Source organism: Vidua macroura, chromosome 7 (assembly GCF_024509145.1).
Source record: "Vidua macroura isolate BioBank_ID:100142 chromosome 7, ASM2450914v1, whole genome shotgun sequence".
In the NCBI taxonomy this organism is placed as follows: Eukaryota; Metazoa; Chordata; class Aves; order Passeriformes; family Viduidae; genus Vidua; species Vidua macroura.
The window spans coordinates 29,273,072-29,296,046 of record NC_071577.1 but is presented as its reverse complement, the minus strand read 5'-3'; the positions used below and the strand labels follow the sequence as shown (position 1 = coordinate 29,296,046).

The window sequence follows — 22,975 nt, the reverse complement described above, 5'->3', positions numbered from 1 at the left end:
GAATATTGTATTTCCAAGGATTACTTTGAGGAAAGTAAATCCTTATCTCTGTCTCTTCTCCACTTTGATTTTGCTTTATGTACGTGTCTGTGTCTGTCTCTGTTATTTAATGTTTTAAAAATCATTATGGGGGTAAAGGCTGTGTCTGCAGCTCCTTGCACATCAGTGTTTGATTCTTGTTTAGGTGTCTGTATGAACCGTAGTAAAGAAATTGGTGAAACTTATAAATCCTAGCTCTTAATGAATTTATTTCAGTTTATGATGCTTTTGTGAATTAATTTGGTTGTTTGAGCTGGTGCTCTTTCACTCAGTATCATAGTTATTATGTTGTCTGCTATTGATATTTAATTTAATAAAGCTTGTAGGAATATAACATTTGTACCACCTCTTTTCTAAATGTACTTAAAGCTGATGGAAACTTTCATATGACTGAAAACTGGCTAAGTGACAATTTCACTAACTCTTAAAACCTCCCATTTCCAGGTGTGTTAGTTTCATGAAGAGAAGTTTCTTAAAACTTTAGTTTGCTGTGTTCTTAGTTGTGCTAATGCTCATAGATGCTATTAGAGGGGACATGCTGTGACTTGTTGATGTGATGGTATTAATACTGTCAACATAATGGTTTAAAAAGTTCTGTGTTGAAGTAAACAGCCTCATTAAATCCTTTTTATTTGTCTCTTGTTTTCAAGTCTTTAAAACTCCTGTTCTCAATGATGCCTGCAGCCATCTGTCACGACTACATCTTAAATTGGAGTCATCTGATTCCAGGATTGAAAATTCTAATGTCCCTCAGAAAAGTAACTTAAGTCATCATAGATTGCATGATTTCAGATCAGTCTTCTGCAGGATGATTTTGTCTGACTTACCAGGCCAGTCCCTGAGAGCAGATTTTGAATGTTGCCTGGGCTATTGCTTATTCTTGCAGATTGAAGTTGGAATTTACTTTCTGTATGCTTATTGTGGCTGCCTAGTCTGATGTTGGTTGTGGTCAGGTTAAAGTGTACAATTTCCTCATACCAGTTTGGTAAAGTTAATTTTATCCTACTGGTATGGGTTTAATAAATATAGGGTTCCTCACAAACAGGAATATGCTTTTCTAATGATTCCTATGCCTAAATGTTCTTCTATGCCTGAATGTTCTTCTGCTTACAGAAGGATGACAGGCATGAATACTCTGAAATTGCTGTAGGTGGGTGCTTGGGTCTAAGCAGTATGTGTATTAGAACAACAGCCTATGTAAATACAATGTATTTGGAGCAGAAGACAATTCCAAGTGCTATTTCTTTGAGGATTTTTCTTTTCCTTTGTGAATGGAAAGTTGAAGACCTATTAGGTTCATTAGCTAGTGATTAGAATGAGGCAGCGGCCAAGATGATGGCTTTCCTTGCTAAGGAGGGGAAACTGAAGCATTTGGGATTAAAGAAAAGCATGTGGTGTTTAAGAATTATTAAAGGTAAAAACATTTTGCACCTACCTGGCCTGACATTCTTGGCCTGGATCTCTAAGCACTGCCTTACCTGTGGCTGATGGCAACCATGTTGTTTATTGTATTTATTATGGCCACAAATACATCGACTAGATTTGCATTGTTGAAACCTTATTCAGAAAAGCTTCCACCCATAATGATGCAGATTGTAGTTTAAATAGGGTGATATATGTGAGATAAGAGAAAAAAAGCCAAGGTTTTGCTGATATGCCAGCATGTCCTTGTCATTGTTCAGCCCTTGGAGCAGTTCATGCTGAAGGCAGGTTCTTGGGACTCTACTTCAAAGCCAGTTGTGAAGGATGATGAGGTGGCTCAGCACATAGTGCCAGAAGGCAGCAGCAGGGGTGGGCTGGGACTGGAGCTGGTGACTGGGTTGACCTGGGATAACTGGATGTGATGGGAGAGAGAGGGGCAGGTGGCATTGGCAGGACTGACCAGGGTCACTGAGGACAAGTAGGTGGCTTTTTAGGTGCAAAACACTGCCTGGTGTGGAGGGTGGGAAGGAAGAGCTGTGTCTGGGGCCAGGGAGAGCAGCTGGGACGCTGGGAGATGGCCAAGCAGGAAACCTTAATGATGTGCTGTGCCCGTGGACTTCTGCTTGTAGCTGTGACTCCTTTGTTTTTAAAAGCTTAATCCTGCTGAGGAGCATATACATGTCCTTTATCTTTAGTGGATTTATAAACTCACTTTCCTGGAGAAACCTCTACAACACCTGTGTTGGAGTTGGACAGGCTTGCAGCTAAGCCATGCATGGGTTTCATGTGTGCTAATGGGAAGAGGCTTCTAACCTCAGCTGAAGCTGTCTCGCTTGGACGCCCAATAGAGGGTGGCAACAGAAGTCACAGCTGGAGATGGGGGTACCAGATGCTGCCTTGGGGGGAGGGCATGACCTGAGATGTCAAAGGGACGTCTGTCTCAAAAATATGGTCCAGTGCTCATGGATGTGTGCCTGGCAGAAAGGAGTAAAGAGGAACACACCCTGTTTCCTTTGGCATCACTAGTTTTGCTTGTGTGTGTTCTTGGCTTGTACAGGGCTCTCAGACCTTCAGAGGGCTGGACTTTGTCCACCTAGTAGGGGTTGAGTATGGAATTTGGAAGTGCTGTAATGTTTGTCAGCTTTAGCAGCTACCTGTCTGCTCCTGGTGGAGCATGCCATAGGAATGGTGGGGGGCAGGTTCCTCTGGTGTCATCCACATCGATCTGCACCCAAAAGAGAGATTCTTCTGAGAGTATTGCAGGTGATTCGTGCAAGAGGTACCCATCCTGCCTGTTTCAGCTGCTCTGATGCTTGGAAATGGAACAGATATGAGTGGGCACTGTGGGCCCAGGACAAGTTTAGTCCTTTACAGAGTCATATGTGAAGACCATAGTGAGTCATCTTTGTTAGGAACAGATATGATGGAAAGCTGTCTGCCCAGTCTGTCATCACTACAGAGTAACTTCTTCTCTAAAGTTTACAAACAAATAACCAAAATATTTGAATCTGACATACTAAAGTTTTTTAAAGCCAGAAAGCATCTTTTTTCATTGGAAAGGACATTTGAGACTCTGCTTTAAATGTCCCAGGATGGTGGTGCAGGCAAGGGAAGTGCTGGCCTTTGTTTACCATGGTTCCTGAATAGCTGGTGCAGTCTCTTCTCCCCACTTTCCACCTTGCCCAGACCTGAAGGGGTTACGTTTTAAAATGAATAATGACTAAATTTATTCGTCATGGACAAATGATGACAGCTGTTGAGATGCTCCTGTTAGCGCTTCCCAGGGGATAAAGCCAGGCTGGTTCCTAGTGCAAGCCAGCCGAGCCAGGCAGACTCAGCTCATCTTCATCCCGGATTATTTGTCCTGGGTTCCCCTCGCTAGTAGGGAATTTCCTCCCTAGAAGTGAACCGAAGTTTCCTGGGCTGAAATGGGTGTTGATAATAAGAACTGTGCAGATCTGCAGCCGTAGAGAGAGAGAGGACAGAGGCCATGGCTGTTTAAATCCACGTGTGAAGACAGCATGCTTAATGAATCCGAGGGGCAGTGATTGATTATGTTCTGGACTGAAAGCCGCGGCGCTCCGTGAAGCACTCTTACCTCTGGGCACGCTATGGAAAATATGAAGGAATGTTGAGGAAGCTTATTTGCAGAAGGATATGTACTTGTAAGCAATTTTCTCTTCTTCTTAAATAATGTAAAGGAATTGAAAAACGTAAAGCAGATTGTCTTCTCTCTGTCTCTGAGACAGCAGAGTGGCGAGCAGACAAAGGCCTCTTTTATAAGGGCATGTCTTTGACAGAGAGTACTGTAAGGTCCTTATAAATGAGCACTGGGGGTGTCTTGTGATGGGAGAATGTCAATGGTTATTTAATGTTAGAGTGGGGCACTGATTCCACTTCAGTGCACCTCAGCTGGTGGCCTGAGAGTTACACCCATGCTGAATTTGCCATTTGCAGATATGCTGAAAAATATGATCCTGGTTCAAATGATTATTATGAGCAGGAATCAATGGGTGGCAAAGAAAAAAAGGGTTTTGTAACAATAATATATAGTAGCTTGGTTTTCTGTTCTTTTCTGTACTCCTGTGTCCAGGTTCCTTTCTGTTCTTTGTTTCTCTTTCTGTTCTGCACACGTGCTGCTGGCAGACTTGATGTGCAGTTCTGAATGTGGTGCTGTCATTCTGCGCTGCTCAGATGAGAAAATGCTGATGGGTTATTGAAGGGGTATTCTGGTTTGATAAATATGTAGTGCTTAGTTTGCAGACTTAATGAACAGGAAGATATGATTGTAATCCAGTCATCCCCAGAACTGTGGGAGGGCTGATTTGATTTTTGGAGTGTTGTTTTTTTTGCTAATGCTCAGAAAAGTCTGTTTAAGAAAGAAATTATAGTCTATTTAGTTGCTAAAATGCTACAGGAGTGCAATGCTTTTAATACCTGGATTTTTTACTTTTGATTTATTATATGAAATAGCAAACCACACCCTCTGCTCCCTTCAGAGGGCTGAGGCTTTGAAAATGCATATAGAAGAGGAAGTGAGTTAACTAAGGCTGCATCTAGGTAGCCTGAAATGCAGCTGATGGAGAATTTTATTACCTGATGAAAGAGGCTATGAACTAGTAAAAGTACCTTTTGTTTCAAATATGACTGACTTTCTCCTAGCTGTTAGTACACATATGTCAAATAATAGTTTGCTAAATATTTATATAGGAGCTTTTGAAATAAGTGCAACTGGAAGAAGTTTTGCTTAGAAATTTTTGGATTGAATGGCTGTCCAAGTCTTTCTGAATCACTTAAACCTTGTCCTAGAAGCTTCAGAGATTAAACATTTTAAAGCCTATTTTGATCTGCCCTGACCTTGGTGCAACTCACACCAAGTAGTGTTTTTGAAATAATTCCTGTTTGAACTAGACTGTGTCTTCTGGGGGGGAAAATTTTCAATTTTGCTTTTTAAAGAACTGCTTGTGGTAGAATTCACTGGGTGATGCACCTCCTAACCTCACAGAGGGTCAGCCCTGTGATTATTGCAAAAAATGGAGGGGGGAGCAGGAGAGAAGAGTGGGGAAAAAAAGGCAACTCAGAATTAAATTTGTTTTTAACCTCTAGCCAGTTGTCTTGCTGTATATTTTTCTATTAGGTGAGAAACAATATTAATAAATCACATTGGAAAACTGTTTTAATAAATCTTCAGTAGCTGTGTTAACACAGAATATAATCAAGCAACTTATTAGGAATCTGGCTAGACTAAACAATCTCTTGCAGAGAATTTTCATTTAATTGAATTAAAAGCATATTTTCTAATCCTTTAATCGTTCTCATGATTGTTCCCTGAGCTCTTTTCAAATTAGTTTTGAATTACATATGTCAGAACAAGACCAGTGTCAACAGGGAGATAACACGGTCTCCATGGCTGCCTTCAGGCACCGTGTTAAAGAGACAGCCCACATCCTAATTATGCTTTATATTCTCTTTAGCTGTGTGACCTGAAATTTATCTAAGTTAAACTTCTTCTGTTCACTTCTGTCTTGTTCACTTTTCTCCTGAACAACCGTACAAGTACCAGTTAGTATTTTACCCCTTTCCTTTAGAGTTGCTTTTTTTCTCTAGCCCTTCCCATATTTCAAGACATCTTAAGCATCAAAATGAAGAGGCGAGATGTCCTTGTTCACCTTTTTTCACTTTTTGGATGCTTTTGTGTACCTGCCGTGTCAGTATTGCGTTGTGATTGGAGAATGGCATCATGTGCACTGCTGCATATAAAAAATGGGGTGTGTAGGTTTTTAGATGATCTGTGATAATTCTCCTGTGTCCAGGTGCTAATGAGCCAGTGCCACTTAGGGCAGAGAAAACTGAAGGTGATTGAGCTGAGAACAAAACGGGCTTTTCTTCCTGTTCTTTTGCCTCCCCTAGAATATGCCTATACTGTTACCAAGTTATTTTTTTTTACTTTCAGAAAGCTCAGCCTGTATTAAATTTCACTCATTAGTGTCTCACTAGGAGCTTGTATTTGTTACTAGATGTTCCCAGATGTTTTGATGAGCAGGGATGGATTAAAGCACCTGCTTGACTTTTTGCCAAGTGAAAATTGTGAAGGAAATGTTCCTAATCTGGTGAGAGTGAGTGTGTACTTTGGGCTGCTGGAGAGGGATGGGCATGAAGCTGGTCTCAAATCTTGGATGAAGTGTTCCTGTGGAGAAGCTGAGTGATGGGGGCTGAGCTGGCTTTCTGGCCTCAATAATTACGTGTTCCATCTATATCAGCTGCCCAACTGCTTTGTCACCTTTCAACCTAAGGCTGTTTTTTTCAAGTGAATTAGCTAATCTGTGTAAAACTGCAATATAAGCAGTCCTTTGGAATTGAAGTAACCTTGACTGAGAATCAAAGTGGCTGTAATTCATTTTTGATTAATTTATGTTCTTGTTTGGTGGTAGAGGCTGAAGTTGGATGTACATGGAAGGTTCTATAAGGTTTCATGCACCTTATATTTATGTTTTTATGAATTTGAGGAAACTTTTTGTATTTTCTTGTAAGGAATCTCTGGTGTTAATTTAAAGAGGTAAAGGAGATTTGTAGCTCCAGATGGGTCTATGATTAATGGTCTGTGGTCCATCAACAGCATGGGCATTGCCAAGTGAACTTCCCTGGGTGACACTGTTTATCCTTGGTCTGGTGCAGGCAGTTGCTGCTGGATCTTGGATTTGCTTGTGGTCTTAGTTTCACTACAGTCCATGTCAAAAGAGCTCTTGGAGGCATAAACGTGAGAGACGCAGACTGTCAACACCCCAAGAATTATCTGGGGCTTGCATGTTTCTCCTGTAGATTGGAAATTCATTCTTTTAATCTGAATGCATTCATTGAAAGGGTTTATAATGTAGTGGCTGCAATAGCAAAGGATTGGGTTCAGTGAGCTGGTGGTATTCCATGACTAACTGGATTTTAGCATGAGGACACTGCTGAGATGGGAGCTGGCAGAGCAGGCTGGAAAATGTAGCATGTTTCCCATAACACGAGCATGTTCCTTGGGACACCCCCTTGCTTCATTGGTCTTACAGCTGCGTGTGGTTTTTTTGGCAGATAAAATTTTTGATGATGAAGACTCCGTGGATGGAAACAGACCTTCCTCAGCAAGCTCCTCTACATCTTCAAAGGCCCCTGCAAACTCACGCAGAGTTGGGATGGGCACTACCCGCAGACTTGGCTCTGCATCTCTGGGCTCCAAGTCTTCAAGTAAGCCAATAGCTTGTATAAATTGATGTATCTGTGAAGTATTTACAGTGTTCATATTGAGCTTCTCGCAAGCACTTCCAGACTGGCCCCAAGAATCCAGTAACAAATTTTTTCCTATGCAGTCATTATGTCTGTGTTCTCTGCATGCCATAACCAGAGTCTGCTAGGATGAATCTCAAAGCAATCCCCACATCCCCATAATTTATTTTGCATTTTGTGAGAGGTTGCACCTGTGTGGTTGTGCACTGAGGGCTATGAGTAAATCATGTTGGTGCTCCAGTGTGTAGATTTTTGCCTTTTTAGTTCCATCTCTATCTGAACTGAGGCTGCTTATAGCTACATAAGCTGTATAGCCACCCTTCAGCCCTTGCAGTCTAAACCTGACACACTGGCTTAAGACCTTTGGGCATTGCTGGTAATGAAGGTGCAGAAAGATTTCTGATCAGTCATTCTGATTATTCTACATTCTGCAATTATTCTACATGTAGCTCTAATTCTGTATGTGTCCTAGGGAAAGGGAGAAAGTTCCCTGTATCAGGCAGTTTCTAATCTGATTAGTATTCCAGAGACTATTTATCTTCCTTATCGTTCGTCTGTTTGTGCACCTGTCAGATCTCCACCTTCATCTATTATAGATGGGATTAAATCCTTTAAAATAAAGTCTCCCATATAATTAAAGTAAGTATTCCCTTTCATCTTTCAGACTGTGTCCCCTAACTGTTGAGTGACTACTGTAATGACTTCCCTAATGTGCCCTGTGTGCCTATGAGTTGAAGGATGCCATGAATGTCTCACCAGTGCTTGGCACTGAGTTTCCCTGCCTCTGCTTTCGTTACATTTGCAGCATTCCCAGGCTGCATGGGTAGTGAACTTTCTCCTGATTAAGTGCCTTGATAGCTGGTGGTTTCTTATTGATAACAAGATTGAAAGGCTTTTTCATTTGTGTGTCAGCAGCCAAAGAGGGAGCAGGTGCTGTGGATGAAGAAGACTTCATTAAGGCATTTGAAGATGTCCCAACAGTTCAGGTAAGTAGAGTTACCTGTTAAACCATGCTGTACTAAAAAGCAGAAGGTGGCTATAGGATCTCATGCTAATCACTGGCAAGTTGTGCTTCATTGTGATGTTGGCAAATCTTTAAGGGGGAAGGAGATTAGAAGTTGAAGGGAGGCAAGTTTTAAATGGTGAGGTGTGCTAGTAGTTTATATGAAACCCTTTGGGAACTGAAAGGAGCAAAGGTGACTTGTGTCTCAGGGATCACTGCTGTTGTGAGTGTGACAACTGGACCGTACATGTTTGCTGATTTAGCTGGATAGCTGAGATGCATCATGTATCCCCTCTCCTTCGCTGGAGCTTTGTATTTGGGACAGCTGAACAGCACATCTATCCACTCATGGTCTTCTGTAGGTTTTGATTAATATAGGCACTAGTAGCTACAGGAATGCTGCTTAAAATTGTGAAACTATAGTAAAATAATGCAATATGATCCTTCAGTCATCTTGTGATAATTTCTAAATTTTTGGTTGCAGGCAGTGGGTGTAAATTCTGTGCATTATGCAAAGCCAGTTGTGTCCAAGACTAGCACATGATGCTTAAGCATTGAGGTGCAAAGGACAAAAGGATGTAGTTGGGAAGTGATCTGATTTTATGGAGTAAATCCTGCATTACAGTGCTACTCTGTATTTCAATTTGTAGATTTATTCCAGCCGGGATCTTGAGGAATCCATAAACAAGATCAGAGAGATACTATCAGATGATAAACACGACTGGGAACAGAGAGTTTCTGCGGTAAGTAGTGAATTTAGATAGGATCTCTATTGATACAAGCTTTTTCTACACTAAGCTTAATCCCACTGAGGGTACTGGGAGAACCTCAGACTAAGGCTGGAATGTAGTTTTAGTGGTGAGCACCTGTTATATTATGTTCCCCCAAATTTGAGGGAAACGTTTCCTTGTGAGACTGACTTTAAGCCACATTTGTGAAGGAAATTGCTATTTGATGTACAAGATTCTGTTGAGACGGCATCAGGTTGAATTGGAAGTTGTGCAGCAAATCCAGTTGCAAAGCTAGAAATTTGCTAGCAGGTGCTAAAATCAAAATGTCAAGTTTTATTCAGAGTATCTTAAAACTTACCTGATAAGGCAGAAAATTACTTTGCTTACAGAGAATTTATTTATACTTCTACAAAAGGGAGGTATAAAATAATTGAGCAAGAATTTACACACTTAAGTTTTGAATAAATAAATATGCCTCTGGGAAGTGTGGAAGTGGAAAATTGGATGTTGTATGCATGTCAAGACCAAATACTATTTACTGAGGTGAGCTGTGTTTTCATGATACAAATAGGTGCACATTCTTGTCTGCACAGTAGACTTTCATCACTGGTGTAGCAGCTTTGCCATGTCTTGCAAACCCTGTATTACAGATCTGAGTGTCAGACTGGGCTGATTCCGCTTACTTCTGTTTAATTTTATTTCTGTACAGAGTAACAGGCAGCTGAAATCGAGGCCATGTGCAGATGCAGTGGTGCACGGGAGGGCCTGTGAAGGTGTCAGAGGATTGTCTGTAGGACGAGATGGTGGTCCCTGTAATATTAATGGGAAATTTCCCATTTTGATGGGGTCAGGGTTCCACTTCTGCTAGAGCCAGATAACTGTGTTAATGAAGTCAATGGACACATTCTGGATATAAGTCATTATTACCCAGGCCTGAGTGTGAACCAGGTCCGTTAAGTCTAGATATCTTTTTAACACGAGAGTCAGCTGTGAGATTGCCTAAACATTAGAAGCTGCTGTAAATAGGGGAACAAAGGAGAATGTTTAAAATAGCTTTTGATTTAAAAAAAAATTGTTTGGGTTATTAACTATACAATTTGAGTAGCTGTGTGCAACACTTCTGGATTTCTGTAAGTTAGCAAGGATGTTTGGCTTATTGTACTTAGTATGTTAACTAGCCCTGGGTTGAATATAAGATAGGAAATAATAAAGTTGCTTGGGCATCAAGAATCAACTTCCTCAATGCATGTTGATGAATAATTGCACAAGAAACCTGGAACTAGGTATAAAGACATAACTGTCCTTATATTTGCTGCTCATTAACAGTCACTGCTTTCTTTTATACTCCTAACAGTTGAAAAAGATCCGCTCCTTACTTTTGGCTGGAGCTGCAGAATACGATAACTTCTTCCAACACTTAAGACTTTTGGACGGAGCGTTTAAATTATCTGCTAAAGACCTGCGGTCTCAAGTTGTAAGAGAGGCTTGTATCACCTTGGGGTAAGTTTATTTTCTATGTGTGTTTGAAATATGATGTAGAAGAAAAGGAGCAGGCACTGATTAAAACACAATTAGGATGCAGCTTGTGCTGTGGTGCTATACAGTTAAAGCATGTATATAGTTAAACATGATTTTTCTGCATCTGTTTCAAACCCCATCATATAGGCCACTAATTGTAATTCTGCCAAGCCATGTACCTGAGTATTAAATAATGCTGATGTGGGATGCACAGAGTGAATGAGCAAGCCATGCCTTCATGCACAAGTAGGGAGGGAAGCATTGAACAATAAAGCTGAAAATGTTTGTTTTGTTCTGGTTCAGATTGAGCTAGTTTTTATTTCTGATGGTCTATCCTTTGTGAAATACTTCAAGAAAAAGTGTGCTGCAGTGTTTCTGACATGTTTTTTTTTTTAAATAGGGAGCTTCAGAGAAGCTGTAATATAAACTAACAAAAAATATTTTCTCACCTTGATTCCATTTATTTGATAAATAAATTTTTAGCTGTGCTAGTTATTTTATGCTGACCTTACGGTTTCTCAGGGTTCAGATGAATATAGGACACAAGTTTGAAATGAAAGGAAAGGAACTGTTTTTGAAACATGGTGTTATCTGTCCTTTGGAGTTGGAGTGGAGGTGACAGTTGCAAAGATTGAGATGTCAGATGTGCTTATGTCACATATTCTGTACAAGTCTGACTTGCTTTATCTTCAGCTCACTTACCAGCATGACTTCATTCTGTTTTTCAGACATTTGTCATCAGTTCTGGGAAACAAGTTTGACCATGGGGCAGAAGCCATCATGCCAACAATTTTTAATCTAATTCCAAATAGTGCCAAAGTCATGGCCACTTCTGGTGTTGTAGCAGTTAGATTAATCATTCGAGTAAGTATATATCAAAAGAGAACAGTGTTAAAATTTACGTACACTGCAGTCTTTCTGATGAAATATGAATGTTGCTGCAATAAAAATAAGATTAATGCCTAATCTACTTTTCTGATAGTGCTGGGCTTGGCTGTCTCAGATGTTCTGCAGCCTTGTGCAGATGATGCTTTGTTAAGCTCTGCCAAAATAGTAGAGGAAATGTTTCTTCTTGCAGGACAAAAAATGAATCTCTAAGAGCTGAGCAAACATTTTTCTTTGAAATGGTTTTAGACCAACCTTGCAGCACAGACTCATCCTCTTAATTATGCTCTAAAATACTTCACAGACAGTCCATGTTTCTCAAAACTATTAGTTCACTATTAGTGACTTCTGCCTAGTGATTCATTGGGTAAGCTGTAGGTAGCCTAATGTCTCTAAAATTGTCACCATTGGCAGTTTAGATCCTCCTGCAGTGACTTCAGCTACTTGACTCACTAGAGAGTGTAATTATAAAAGAAAATCAAGTATTTGTTAAAGGTATTTTAGCTGATAAATTGTAAAATATTTTTAATATTAAAAATCTGTCTATATCTGTTAGTGTTCCTTTATCTAGCAGTTCTGTTTTTAAGTATTGAGCAACAATAAGGATCTGAATACTGAGCTCAGGTGGGTGAAGGAGATGGTCTTTCATTCTATGAAATTGTTGTGTAAAGATTTCTTCCTGTTCTTGTTTGTTTACTTCCAGCACACGCACATCCCTCGGTTAATACCCATCATAACCAGTAATTGCACCTCCAAGTCTGTTGCAGTTAGAAGGTGAGAATTTAGTTTGTATTTACTGGTTTTCCCTAGTAAATAGATGCTTTCTGAAAATGTGAATGTATTTGTTGTTATTTGTGAAAAGGGTTGAAAATACACTTAATATAAGAACGAATCTTAATATAAGAATGAATGAAAACACACTTAATATAAGAATGAATCTCATTCTTCTCCATTATTTGAGTTCAAATTCAAAGTCAACTATCGTGCATAAACTGCATCACTGCAGAAAGGAAAAAGCATTTTTCCACAAGGAGAAATGGTTTTTAAACTAATTGTTGTCCTTATATATTGTTATAACAGCATATTATTTTGGCATTTTTACAGACACATTCCTGTTCCCCACTGCTGGCTGTTTGTTACAGTGACTTGTTTTCTTTGAGCCAGTAAAAGTCTTACATGAAAGCATCATCTGGAAGGGAACTTGGACTGAATGGTCTAATGGTCCTGTCTGCACTTAAAATCGAAGTGCTTCAGTCCACTATCTCACTGGGAGACTCTTGCCTCCTCCATATACTGTAACTGGTTCTCTTTGAGTTAGACAAAAGGAAGGGCTTTGTGGTTGCTGTATTTGGTGACAAGACTTGAACACATTTCAGCACACTTGTGCCTTAAGGTTCTTGAAATGAGGAAGGGAAATTGAAGTTGGAAGGTCTGTCCCCACATGAGGTTAACTGTGGGGTTTCTCTGTGAAGCCTGTACTGGCAGGTACAGAGTATCAGTGTCAGTCTTCTGAGTCTGTATCCTGTTTAATGAAAAAGGAAGCTTCCAGGATTGTTCATGGCAATCCCTCTCTTCAGGCTTCCCTATAGCAAGCTGCCTCCAATTAATACTTCTGTCTGTTTATTAATGGTTTTTTAGAGCTGTTGATATTTTTATTGAGGTCAGCACTGAATTTTGATGTCCCAAAATGCTTCCTAAACAAACATGGCTGTCTTTCAGAGTCAGGTATGGCAAAGCTAGTGTGCCCCAATTAAAACTCAGCATTTCTTCTCTTTCTTCTCTCTCCTCTCAGGCGCTGCTTTGAATTTTTAGACTTGCTGTTGCAGGAGTGGCAAACACACTCCTTAGAAAGGTAAGTTCTGAATACAAGTGGGTTTGTTCTCTCCTACTGATCTGGGGAGAAGGAGATTATTTCCTGGCTCATTCTGCAGAAAGGATCATTTAGGAGAGAAGATCATATTAGGTAGCTGTACTAGAGATGTTTTTGCCACCCAAAAGAAGCATGTATGCAAATACGCTGTTTGTTCTGTAGTTCTGTCAGAGTTTGGTGAGTATGTCTCCTATGCCAGCCTTGGAAAATCTGGCTGAGCAAATGCCTGAACTCAATAACTTTTGTTTAACAATTTTTCCCCCTTTTGCACCCTGAAGTGAGATGATGAGGTGAAGTCTGCTGCATGTCTTATCAGGAGCTTCTGAGACGTCTACATTACTTCAAACTAGTTACCAGTTGAAGTAATTATGCAAGGAGAGACTGGGACACAATTCCTTAGCCCTAGACTGTACAAGACTATTTAGGGCTTAGGAGACTGTTCTTGAATCCAGGCAGTTTGGATAGCTAAGTAAAAGTCTACGAAGGATGCTGGTTGCTGTTTCCTAGACAGCAGTGTGGATAAAATAAAACTGACTTGTAAGACTAAATAAATAAAGGGCACAAAAGATCCTTGATGGAAATGAAAGGATGTGGTAAACTGTTCTCAGAAACCAAGGCAAAATCAAATTAGTCATTTGTTCATAAGTGTGGCACATCTTTCTGAACTGCTGGATAATATTTTCTTTCTTATTTCAGACACATATCAGTGTTGGCTGAAACAATAAAGAAGGGAATTCATGATGCAGACTCTGAAGCTAGGATAGAGGCAAGAAAGTAAGTGGAAGCTATTGTTGGTGTCTCTTCCTCCTCCCCTTCTTTGCCCCTGTTTTGTGAGTCAGTGGTATTGCATGGTTGAGACAAAAATCTGGACAAGGTACATTCTCCTGCCTTCCCAGTTGGTGGAAAAGAGAGAAGCTGAGGGGTGACCATTCTGTACAGTTCCCTGAGGAGGGGAAACAGAGAGGAAGGCGCTGGTCCTTTCTTCCTGCAATCTGGTGATAGAAACGTGGGAATGCTTTAAAACTCTGACAGGGGAACTCCAGGCTGGACATCAGGAAATATTTCTCTACCAAGAGCGGGGTCAAACACTGGAACAGGGTTCACAGACAGGTGGTCAATGCCCCAAACCTGTTTCAGGGGCACTTGGACAATGTCCTTAACAACAGACTTTAACTTTTGGTCAGCTCTGACTTGGTCAGGCAGCTGGACTAGATGTTTCTTATAGGTCCCATCCCACTGAAGTAGCCTGTTCTGTTGTTATTTGCTGCTCTTGAAATAAAAGGCCATGTGCTAGTACAGTGCTAAATGGTATCCTAAATTAAGGTAGTATTTTATGACATTGAAAAAAAATTTGTGCCTATTTATAGGAAATTTTAATATTTTAATTAATTTTATTCTTTTGAAGATGTTATGCATTTCCATTAATATGATCTTACTTAGGGGTAGTATGCTGTGTACCAGAATCATGCTTTTCTGAACAGAACACTACAGGAACATTTTTCTGCAGAAAGAGAATGGTGTAAAACATGAAAACAATGAATAATAAGTTTTATTAATCTAAATGCTGTGTTTTAAGCAGTGGTGTTTCACAGTAAGATGCTTAAATCCTTTTGAAAGACAGCATGTCCATCACTGAAAATTAAAGTAGTCACTGAGACTTCACAGCAGGTGACTAGTTAAGCTGAATAGACAGCAAGGAGAATGGCATGGGACTTCAGAGAGCATGCTTAATTCTCTCTTGCTATGTTTATTAAATAGTAGTGTGGCTGATTGTGAGACAGAAATTTGTTTTCTTCTTGTGATGTGAGAGTGCATGTGGCTTCTCTGAGGAATGGCTGTCATGCACAAACAATTCTTGATTCATTTGAGCTCATGCTCTTACTCTTGAACTGCCCATTAGTTGCCCCTTGAAAAGTACTGAGAGTCTTCATCTCCTTTGTGCCTCAAGAGTGAATGGTGTTTAGCCATCAGCCAGGAGGTTTGGACCATAGAGGAATTCTTCCCTCATCTTAAAATGCTCTTTTATTGTCATCATGGCACTGATTTGAAGTCCATGTGAGCATCTCTTTCCTTTTTCATGTTGGGTTTTTTTTTCCAAAAAGACAGCAGCCTCAACTCAGTACAGAGACGTGTCTCTGCAGCATTCTTGGAGACCTGTTGATTAAACTTAAGGAAGAAGACAGCAGCTGGTGCTTTCCTGAATCAGGCTCATTCATGTGTGTTCTGCCTTTGGCATGTTTTTGAAGTAGCTACTGCACACCCAGTCCCACACTAGTGTCAGTCTGGTGGGCCTGCAGTCTCCCATGTACAGTAGATAGCTGGAGGGATGAGGGTTTCTTCCCTAATGCAACTTTGTTGGCTATTCCTGTTTTTATAACAAATGCACCAAATGGTTCTTTTATTTGGTTTGTCTTTTGTGCAGCTGTTTTAATAATACAATGGTTGAAAAAGCTGTTTAAATATGTCAGGGCAGTAGGTGCTTGAAATGCCTGGGCTACGGAGCCCACTGATGGGAATAGTGAGAAGGACTCTGGCTGTGCCTTTGTGCCACAGCCCCCTAAAATGTGACAAGGGTGTGTTCATAGTGCTGTGCATCATTTCCAGGTGCTACTGGGGTTTCCACAGTCACTTCAGCCGAGAGGCAGAGCATTTGTACCACACCTTGGAGTCTTCCTACCAGAAGGCCCTGCAGTCACATTTGAAGAACTCTGACAGCATCGTGTCCCTGCCACAGTCGGATCGCTCCTCCTCCAGCTCCCAGGAGAGTCTCAAGTAAGGCTTTCTGTGTCACTACCTCTCCACTTCAACAACTGCTGACAGACAGCTCCATTAACTTGAAGGGAACCATCACATTGCTTTGACTCATCTGGTCATTATTTGGATTCTACACTTGGTTACTCCAAAATAGATTTGTTTATTTATTTGTTTGTTTTTACCTAACACTTTTACCCCGTGCTTTTTTGTGTTAACAACAAAATGCTGTACTGGCTTTAAAATGTAATCATTATCTTGACTCAATACATAATTTTCTAGGAAGTTATTTGTGCTCAGCAGATAGTGTTAGTTATTCCTTTCAGGTGCTTAAAACTGCTTAGATTGAAGTTCTGCCTTCAGCATTATTCCTAGAGGTGTAAGTCTCTCTTGCCAGATAAAAGAAAAAAATGACTAAATTAAACTTGAGTTGTAACTGCAGAGTCAATATGTAACTCTTATGTTGAATGTATGTATTTTACCTACTCTCAGATATACAATCCAAATGTCTGTGATTTAAGTGTAAAAACCTATATGAAAAATACCCATAACTTATTGGTGTAACTTTTTAAATCTACAAAAAGTGTAATTTAAAATCTCATTTTGCACAAATAATGTGAATACTAATTTATTTCTTAATGCTTTTATAAATAATTTCATGATGGTGCTGTATTGCTAAACAACAAGCTTTGTTAGTTTATTCCTGCATATAAATAATTTCCTATTTACACTATTTACTTCATTGTGTACTGAGGCAACAGAATTGTACTGCTCTTGATGACTGAAATACAAGCTTTGTTTTAATAAGTGTTTGTATTAACTTCCAGCCGTCCACTGTCTGCCAAAAGAAGTCCTACTGGAAGTACAACATCAAGAGGTGAGAACAGGAGCTGAAAAATGTGCTCAGGTGTTGCTAAAGAAGTGTGAAATTGTGATACACAAAACCCAACTTTGATCACTGTTTACTGCTCCCTAAAACAGCAGCTCAGAATGTGGAAATTTTAATTACTTTTGGATTTTACACCATATTCTGTGCATTGGCTGCTGATAAAATAATGCTTTTAAAAGAAATTAGTAAATCAATAATTTCTTACACCTGAAGGGAAGCCTAAAAAGCCTTGAAAATTGTAGCCAAGGTATGTTTAGCTTTGTAATAACTTGAATAAACTGCTGCTGATGCTAAGATATGCAGCTATGTAGTCTAATAGTGCCTTCAGTTTTGCAATTTTTGTTATTTATTCCCTGTGGTTTCAGCACTTACTGGAGGTGTCTGCACACAAGTCCTACAGTGTTAAATTCCATCTCATTGCTAATCTGTTTTTCTTGTCAGATGGAATATTTAGGTACAGCCTTTCTGTCCTAAGTAAATGCATACAATAATTTAAGTAATACATTTTAATACAGAATATAATAGACAAAACTTTGTTTAAAAGATAAGCTGCCTTTTACACCTGACCAAGATTGGGTTCTGGCTGGTTTGTCTGTAACTGAGACCTTTGATTCAAAGAGATGTTGTTGTGTAACCTACTTGACTGTGCACACAAATGCATGTTTGCTTGCAGCTGAGTAGTCAAGCTTCATGCTTAAGAGGGTGAGCATCAACAAGTGATGGGAACAGCGATCCTCATGAGAAGATGAGGTGTTGGGAAGGAAGTTATTAGAACCTGGACTGAAGGACCTGCAGGTCTGGTTTGGCCAGCAACTCTCACGTGCCAGTGATGGGTACTGTGGTTGAACTTTCCCATCTAAACTCTGTTAGAAATTTCTTTTTACTGGCCTGACAGCCTTTTTGATCTTATCATTTAAGCTTTTAGAACTTGATAGTTCTTAGAGGTAGCATCAGGGCAGCATTGATGAAATATCTTTGCAGGCAGTGTGGGGAAGCCCACATTGCCCTGATAAAGCATTCTTAGTTGAGGTATTTCAGTGCCAGCAGGGAGTGTTAAAAATAGTACTTTAAACTGCTTGTCAGGCTCTTTGAAGCACACAGCTCAAAAAATTAATCTTCTTTATTCTGGATCTCCCACTCCCATCTGCAGCATCTACAGTAAGTACAAAATCTGTGTCAACACCAGGATCTCTGCAGCGATCCCGCAGTGACGTCGATGTGAATGCAGCAGCTAGTGCCAAGTCAAAAGTGACGTCTTCTGGAGCATCCACCCCCTTCAGTTCTGCTGCAGCCTTGCCCCCAGGGTCATACGCATCACTAGGTAAATCTACGTGTTCTACTCTTGCAGTTAGCTTCCTTTAGTAGCACAAAATGCCTCGCAGATTTATTGGAATAATAAACTCTGACTAGAAGAATGTACCTCTGAGATAGTTACCAGCTCTCCAGGATCAGTGTGTGATCTCTTGCCCTTTGCGATTAAGGAAAAAAAAAATACAACTGAACAGACTTGAAGCAAAAGTTTTGAATTGTGTAATAATCTGCGTCTCACGGATTGAGGACAGCGCTACTCAATTCCTTTTGATATGTTCCCCTGTCTCTTTTCCTTCTTTTCCTTCCCCCTTTCCTGAAACTGCTTTTCCATTGTTTTATGCTTTGAATAGTACATCTTAGTTGAGTTTGCTCCCTTTCTGTTTCACAAAGGAGAGAGATAGATAAGCAAAGAGGAGGTCGGCCTTGCCATGATATCAGACAGGATATAAGTATCTGTTCCTTATGCCGACTCTTTGGATTATAGCCACGTGTCACATTATTCCTTCAGAGCACTGTGTTTCGCCTTCAGGTGTCTCAGGGTTTCTTAAAACAAACTTTGCATTGGATCTTTCTCTCCTGGAGTTGCCGTCGAAGGAGTCACAGAGGAGGAAATGCAAGGCAGTGATTGACACCGTATTTGCTGAGCTTCATCTCTATTGTGAGCAGAGCTGATCATCTGAGCTCATTTCTCATTCTGCTGGTTTCACATTAATCTAATCCCAGACTTGTCATCGATTTACCTTTACAGCAGGGAAGAAACTCAGGGGTCTGTGCTCTTGATTTAAGCCATGTACATTGTCTTCACTGACTAGGTTGAGGAGTTTCTTCTTTTAATGTAGGGCATTTGCTCTTTAACCTATTAAAAATAAGTGGTGAATTATATAGGGATGATTCTTATGGATTCCATTTTCAGACAGGTTTCTTTCATATCTGAAATGTTTTACTTTGGCTTAGATGTGTTGGTTGTATTCAGTTCAGAAGTTGAATTCTTACTATGATTTAAATTGTTCATGCTTGGTTCAAGATGTAGATACATTGCAGTGGAAGTATAATTACAGAATGTGAATTTGATCACATGATGGTGGGCTTACAGATGCAGCCACTTTTGAGTTGTGCTGCACTCTAGCTTCAGTGGCTAAACTGGCATCAAACAGTTTTAGTCATGAGGAAGAATGAAGAGGGAGGAAGTATCTACTTAAAGCTGACTTGGTCCTTGAAGCTTAGAGACTGAATACAGTGTCAGTCTTGTTCTTTAACCAGGCTCTAGGAGAAAAGTAGCAAATTCACTCTTAAGTGATGCAAACATGGCTGCTCCTGAAGGATCCTGCTTCCTTTTTAGCTAGTAGGGACATTTATCACCTGCACATTTCCAGGAGAGAAATGGTGAGGCAAACAATGAAAATGGAGTTGGGCAAAGGTTGGTTGTTGCAGGAGGGAAAACCTGCAAGTGTTTTCTTCTGATACATCAAGGTTTGATTTGCTGCTTGGTCCAACTTTTTAAATTTCTTTAATTGTGGGTTTTTGGGGTTTTTTTTGTTTGGTTTATTTTTCATATTTATTTAGCTAATATACAGTGCCCACTTCTGTTGATGTTACTGATTTTTCCCTATTAACCCTGTCCTTACTTTTCTTTAATTTGCCTAAAGATGGTACTACCAGTAAAACTGAGGGTAAGCAGTCTCTCTGTGTAACTGAGGTGTGTCCACAGTCGTACTACCCTACCTGGTCTCTGTTCTCAAAGTGTTACCTGGTTCTCATCCATGTTCACTGGTGACCTGCATGAAGTGTTGCATGGTTGTCCTGCTCATTTTGATGCCATGGGCTATTCTTCACTTTCTCTTTGAGCTCCTCCCTGCTAAGAACCATTAGTCTGCTTTTGTGACTCTGGTCACCAAGTTGCTATGTGGGTTTCTCTATTTAAAGCACTGCTTTTGGTTGAAGGTGACCTGTGTATAGACTAAAAAAAAAAAACCAACAAACCAAAAAAAAACCTCCCAAACAACAGAAGGCTTGTGATTTCTTTTCTCCTTGATGTATAAAGGTTTGCTGTGTTTTTCCATCCAAAGCTCAGGTCACAACTGCCAAATGCTTTTGGGAAGAGACTGGGCAGTGAGAGAATTGAATGAGATGATCACATGGCAGAAAAATGAGGACAGTAAACAATGATCTCTAGGGAAGGAATACTTAGTCAACCTCTTTAAACCTGACCTCTCTCTTTTTGTTGTTAACTGTCTGAGTGAGATGGCTTACACCAAAGACAGTTGGAGGAAAGGCTTTTTTTACTAGAACACCGAGCCTGCTAGTTTGGGAAGGATCCCAGTCTGTTTTTCTGGCTTGTTATCAAAACTTGTTCTTTATTTCTTATTTCTTCAGCAAAAAAAGATCACTGGGAAATAATTTTTTCTGAGGTAGACAGAAGTTGGAAACAAAAATGTTTTCTACACAGAATGGAGATACCACACTCTCCAGCAAAGCCTTTTTTTTCCAGTGCAAGTCTCTTTTCAAGGGATCTATTACTGTCTTGTGGGACTGTGCTCATATCTTTGATGGCTGCTTGTATTTGGATGTGGTGGTCTGAGAAGTGCCACTGTGCTGTTGTGACATCTGTGTTATTTTCCTTACAATTAGTGACACATTGATTTATTATTTGGAGGAAAAGGTCTGGACTATTTTTGGAAATGGTACTTAGTGTTGAGAGAAGTATTTGTGCTTTGTGATCTGTCAGTGATAAGGAATATGAAGTTGACCTGAGACCTGTATTTCTAAATCATGAGTTAGATGAAAATTCCAAGTTGTTGTAATAACTGATGTTTTTTCTTCTTTTTTTTTTTAATTGTTGACACTTTTCTTTCTTTCATCTTAGTTCTCAAACCTGTCTCTTTTTGGCCTTCATCTGAAATGTTGAGGGTTTAATGTTTTATATGAAATACCAGCTTTCAGTCCTCTCCTTGGATGTAATAATGTTTGCAGAGGCCTGTTACAACAGCTGTCCTGTGCAATACCTCTATTTTTAGTTTATTAAATACTTTATTGTCATGATGCAAAAGGGTGGGTGTTTTATTTGGTTACTGTTTTCAATTGAAAACAGTTACATTAGGAGCAGATTGGATTTGGTAAAAATCTGTAATAGAAACTAGCAAGTTGCTTGGGGCAGGGATGATTGAGATGAACTTTCAGAAACTGAGTTTGCTATCCCCTCAGTTTTAAATACCAAGTCTTATACCTTCTTTTTGCTGTAGGATTCTCTTTTCTGATGAAGAGGGTCAGGAAAATGAAAACTCAGTACACTGTAGCCAGAGTAGTTCAAGAATGAGTTTAATCACTTTTTGAAACTCTTCATCTTTTTCCTCTGAGATAGTTGAGGCAAAAACCCTTTTATTGAGGACTGAGTGTGTCCTTCACTGAATAATGAAACTGAGTAAGGTCTTCTGCCAACTCTGTGATCTTGCAGATTGAGTCAGGAACTGCGGGGAACATAAAATTTTGTATTCTTGACATAAATGTAAAAATTAAGAGGGTGGGGGTAGAGAAAAACATCTTCTTGTTCTAGACACAGAAGGAAACATAACATAAAGCAGAAATGTCATCTACAGTGTGCTCCTGTGATTTGTTTTGGGTTTTTTTGCAGGTCACCAGTAAGTCATTTAAGAGAAAATTCCTGTGTCTTTTTGTGTGGTTCAGCTTGACCTTAAATCTGCAGCCTGGTTTTCATCATGGCTTTCTGTAGCTACATTGTAAAATTCTGCTCATTCCCCTCAGCTGGGAGCCAGCATTGTGTAGACTTGGCAGTTCCCATCTGCTTTGCCCTTGGTTCTCCTCATGGTTTGGTTTGGAGTCAGGCAGCTCAAACAAAGGAGCAAGATAGAGTAGGTGATGCCAGTGCAAGAATGCCAACTAAGAGCTGAGTATCAGTCCTTTGGTTTTAAGTTGTGACATCCCAACAATTGGCAAATGCTGTAGAAATGCACTTCCTTATGGAAAGGTGGGTGAGTCTGTATACCAGTGAGGCTTGTGCAGCTCTTCATGCAGTGCACAGATGTGCCTTGATTGCCCAGACCCTTCATGTATGGGGATCTTTTGAACTGCATTAAGGCTTTACACACAGAAAGCTCAAAAGAGATAAACCTTTACAGTTTTGATCATCACAGTTAGTGCTTGGGAGGTAGCACTTTTGCCATGTTTGTTATACCTGATTAAAAGGAAACCTTAAAAAAAATTCTGCTTATCATGAAACAGCTTTTCAAGTAATATTTTTAAAGGGTGCATAATGCTTTCATTAATTGGAATGGTTTAGAACATTTGTGTTACCTTTTTTTCAAAGCAAGGAGGAAGTCAAAGCTCTTCAGACAAAGCCTTTCTCCAAAAGGGAAAGCATAAATGCTGATTTGACCTGCAACTGGCAAATTCAAAACAAAATCAGCAGTTTGCAGTCAGTGGCACAATTTTTAATAGCTTTTAGTATTCACCAGAAAGGCAATAAAATGGGGTTTGTTACAGTTTTCAGATAACTTAGGCTCAGGTGGACACCTTGAGTGCAGTATCAAAGGCTTTGGGAGTAACACAAGTTTAAAGAAATCGCCATTCCTGTTTTCTTCTCTGCCTTAAAACTCTCCCTTGTCCTTAGGAGTGAGGCTTGATTCAAAGTCATGACTGACAGTGGTACCTTACACAGAACTGCTTAGGTAGTAGGTTTTTTGCTTTTCTTGCTCCATCCCTTTGCAAGTGCTGAGTTGATTTGGCTTTGTTTGTGTAGGGCAAAGTGGAGTGTTTACTGAGCCCTCTGCTTTGGC

The 22,975-nt window shown here is 39.9% G+C and overlaps 1 protein-coding gene across 1 annotated transcript in view; it reads left to right on the top strand.

The window, feature by feature from the left end:
• The window catches only part of CLASP1 (cytoplasmic linker associated protein 1), a 170,016-nt gene that overhangs the window by 73,064 nt on the left and 73,977 nt on the right, over positions 1 to 22,975 (top strand). The window contains exons 9-19 of the mRNA XM_053983207.1: positions 7,036 to 7,188; positions 8,143 to 8,213; positions 8,881 to 8,973; positions 10,316 to 10,461; positions 11,208 to 11,343; positions 12,068 to 12,138; positions 13,157 to 13,216; positions 13,931 to 14,008; positions 15,839 to 16,006; positions 16,813 to 16,862; positions 18,025 to 18,195. Of these exons, the coding sequence (XP_053839182.1) occupies positions 7,036 to 7,188; positions 8,143 to 8,213; positions 8,881 to 8,973; positions 10,316 to 10,461; positions 11,208 to 11,343; positions 12,068 to 12,138; positions 13,157 to 13,216; positions 13,931 to 14,008; positions 15,839 to 16,006; positions 16,813 to 16,862; positions 18,025 to 18,195 (1,197 nt within the window). The remainder of the gene's footprint in view (positions 1 to 7,035; positions 7,189 to 8,142; positions 8,214 to 8,880; positions 8,974 to 10,315; positions 10,462 to 11,207; positions 11,344 to 12,067; positions 12,139 to 13,156; positions 13,217 to 13,930; positions 14,009 to 15,838; positions 16,007 to 16,812; positions 16,863 to 18,024; positions 18,196 to 22,975) is intronic.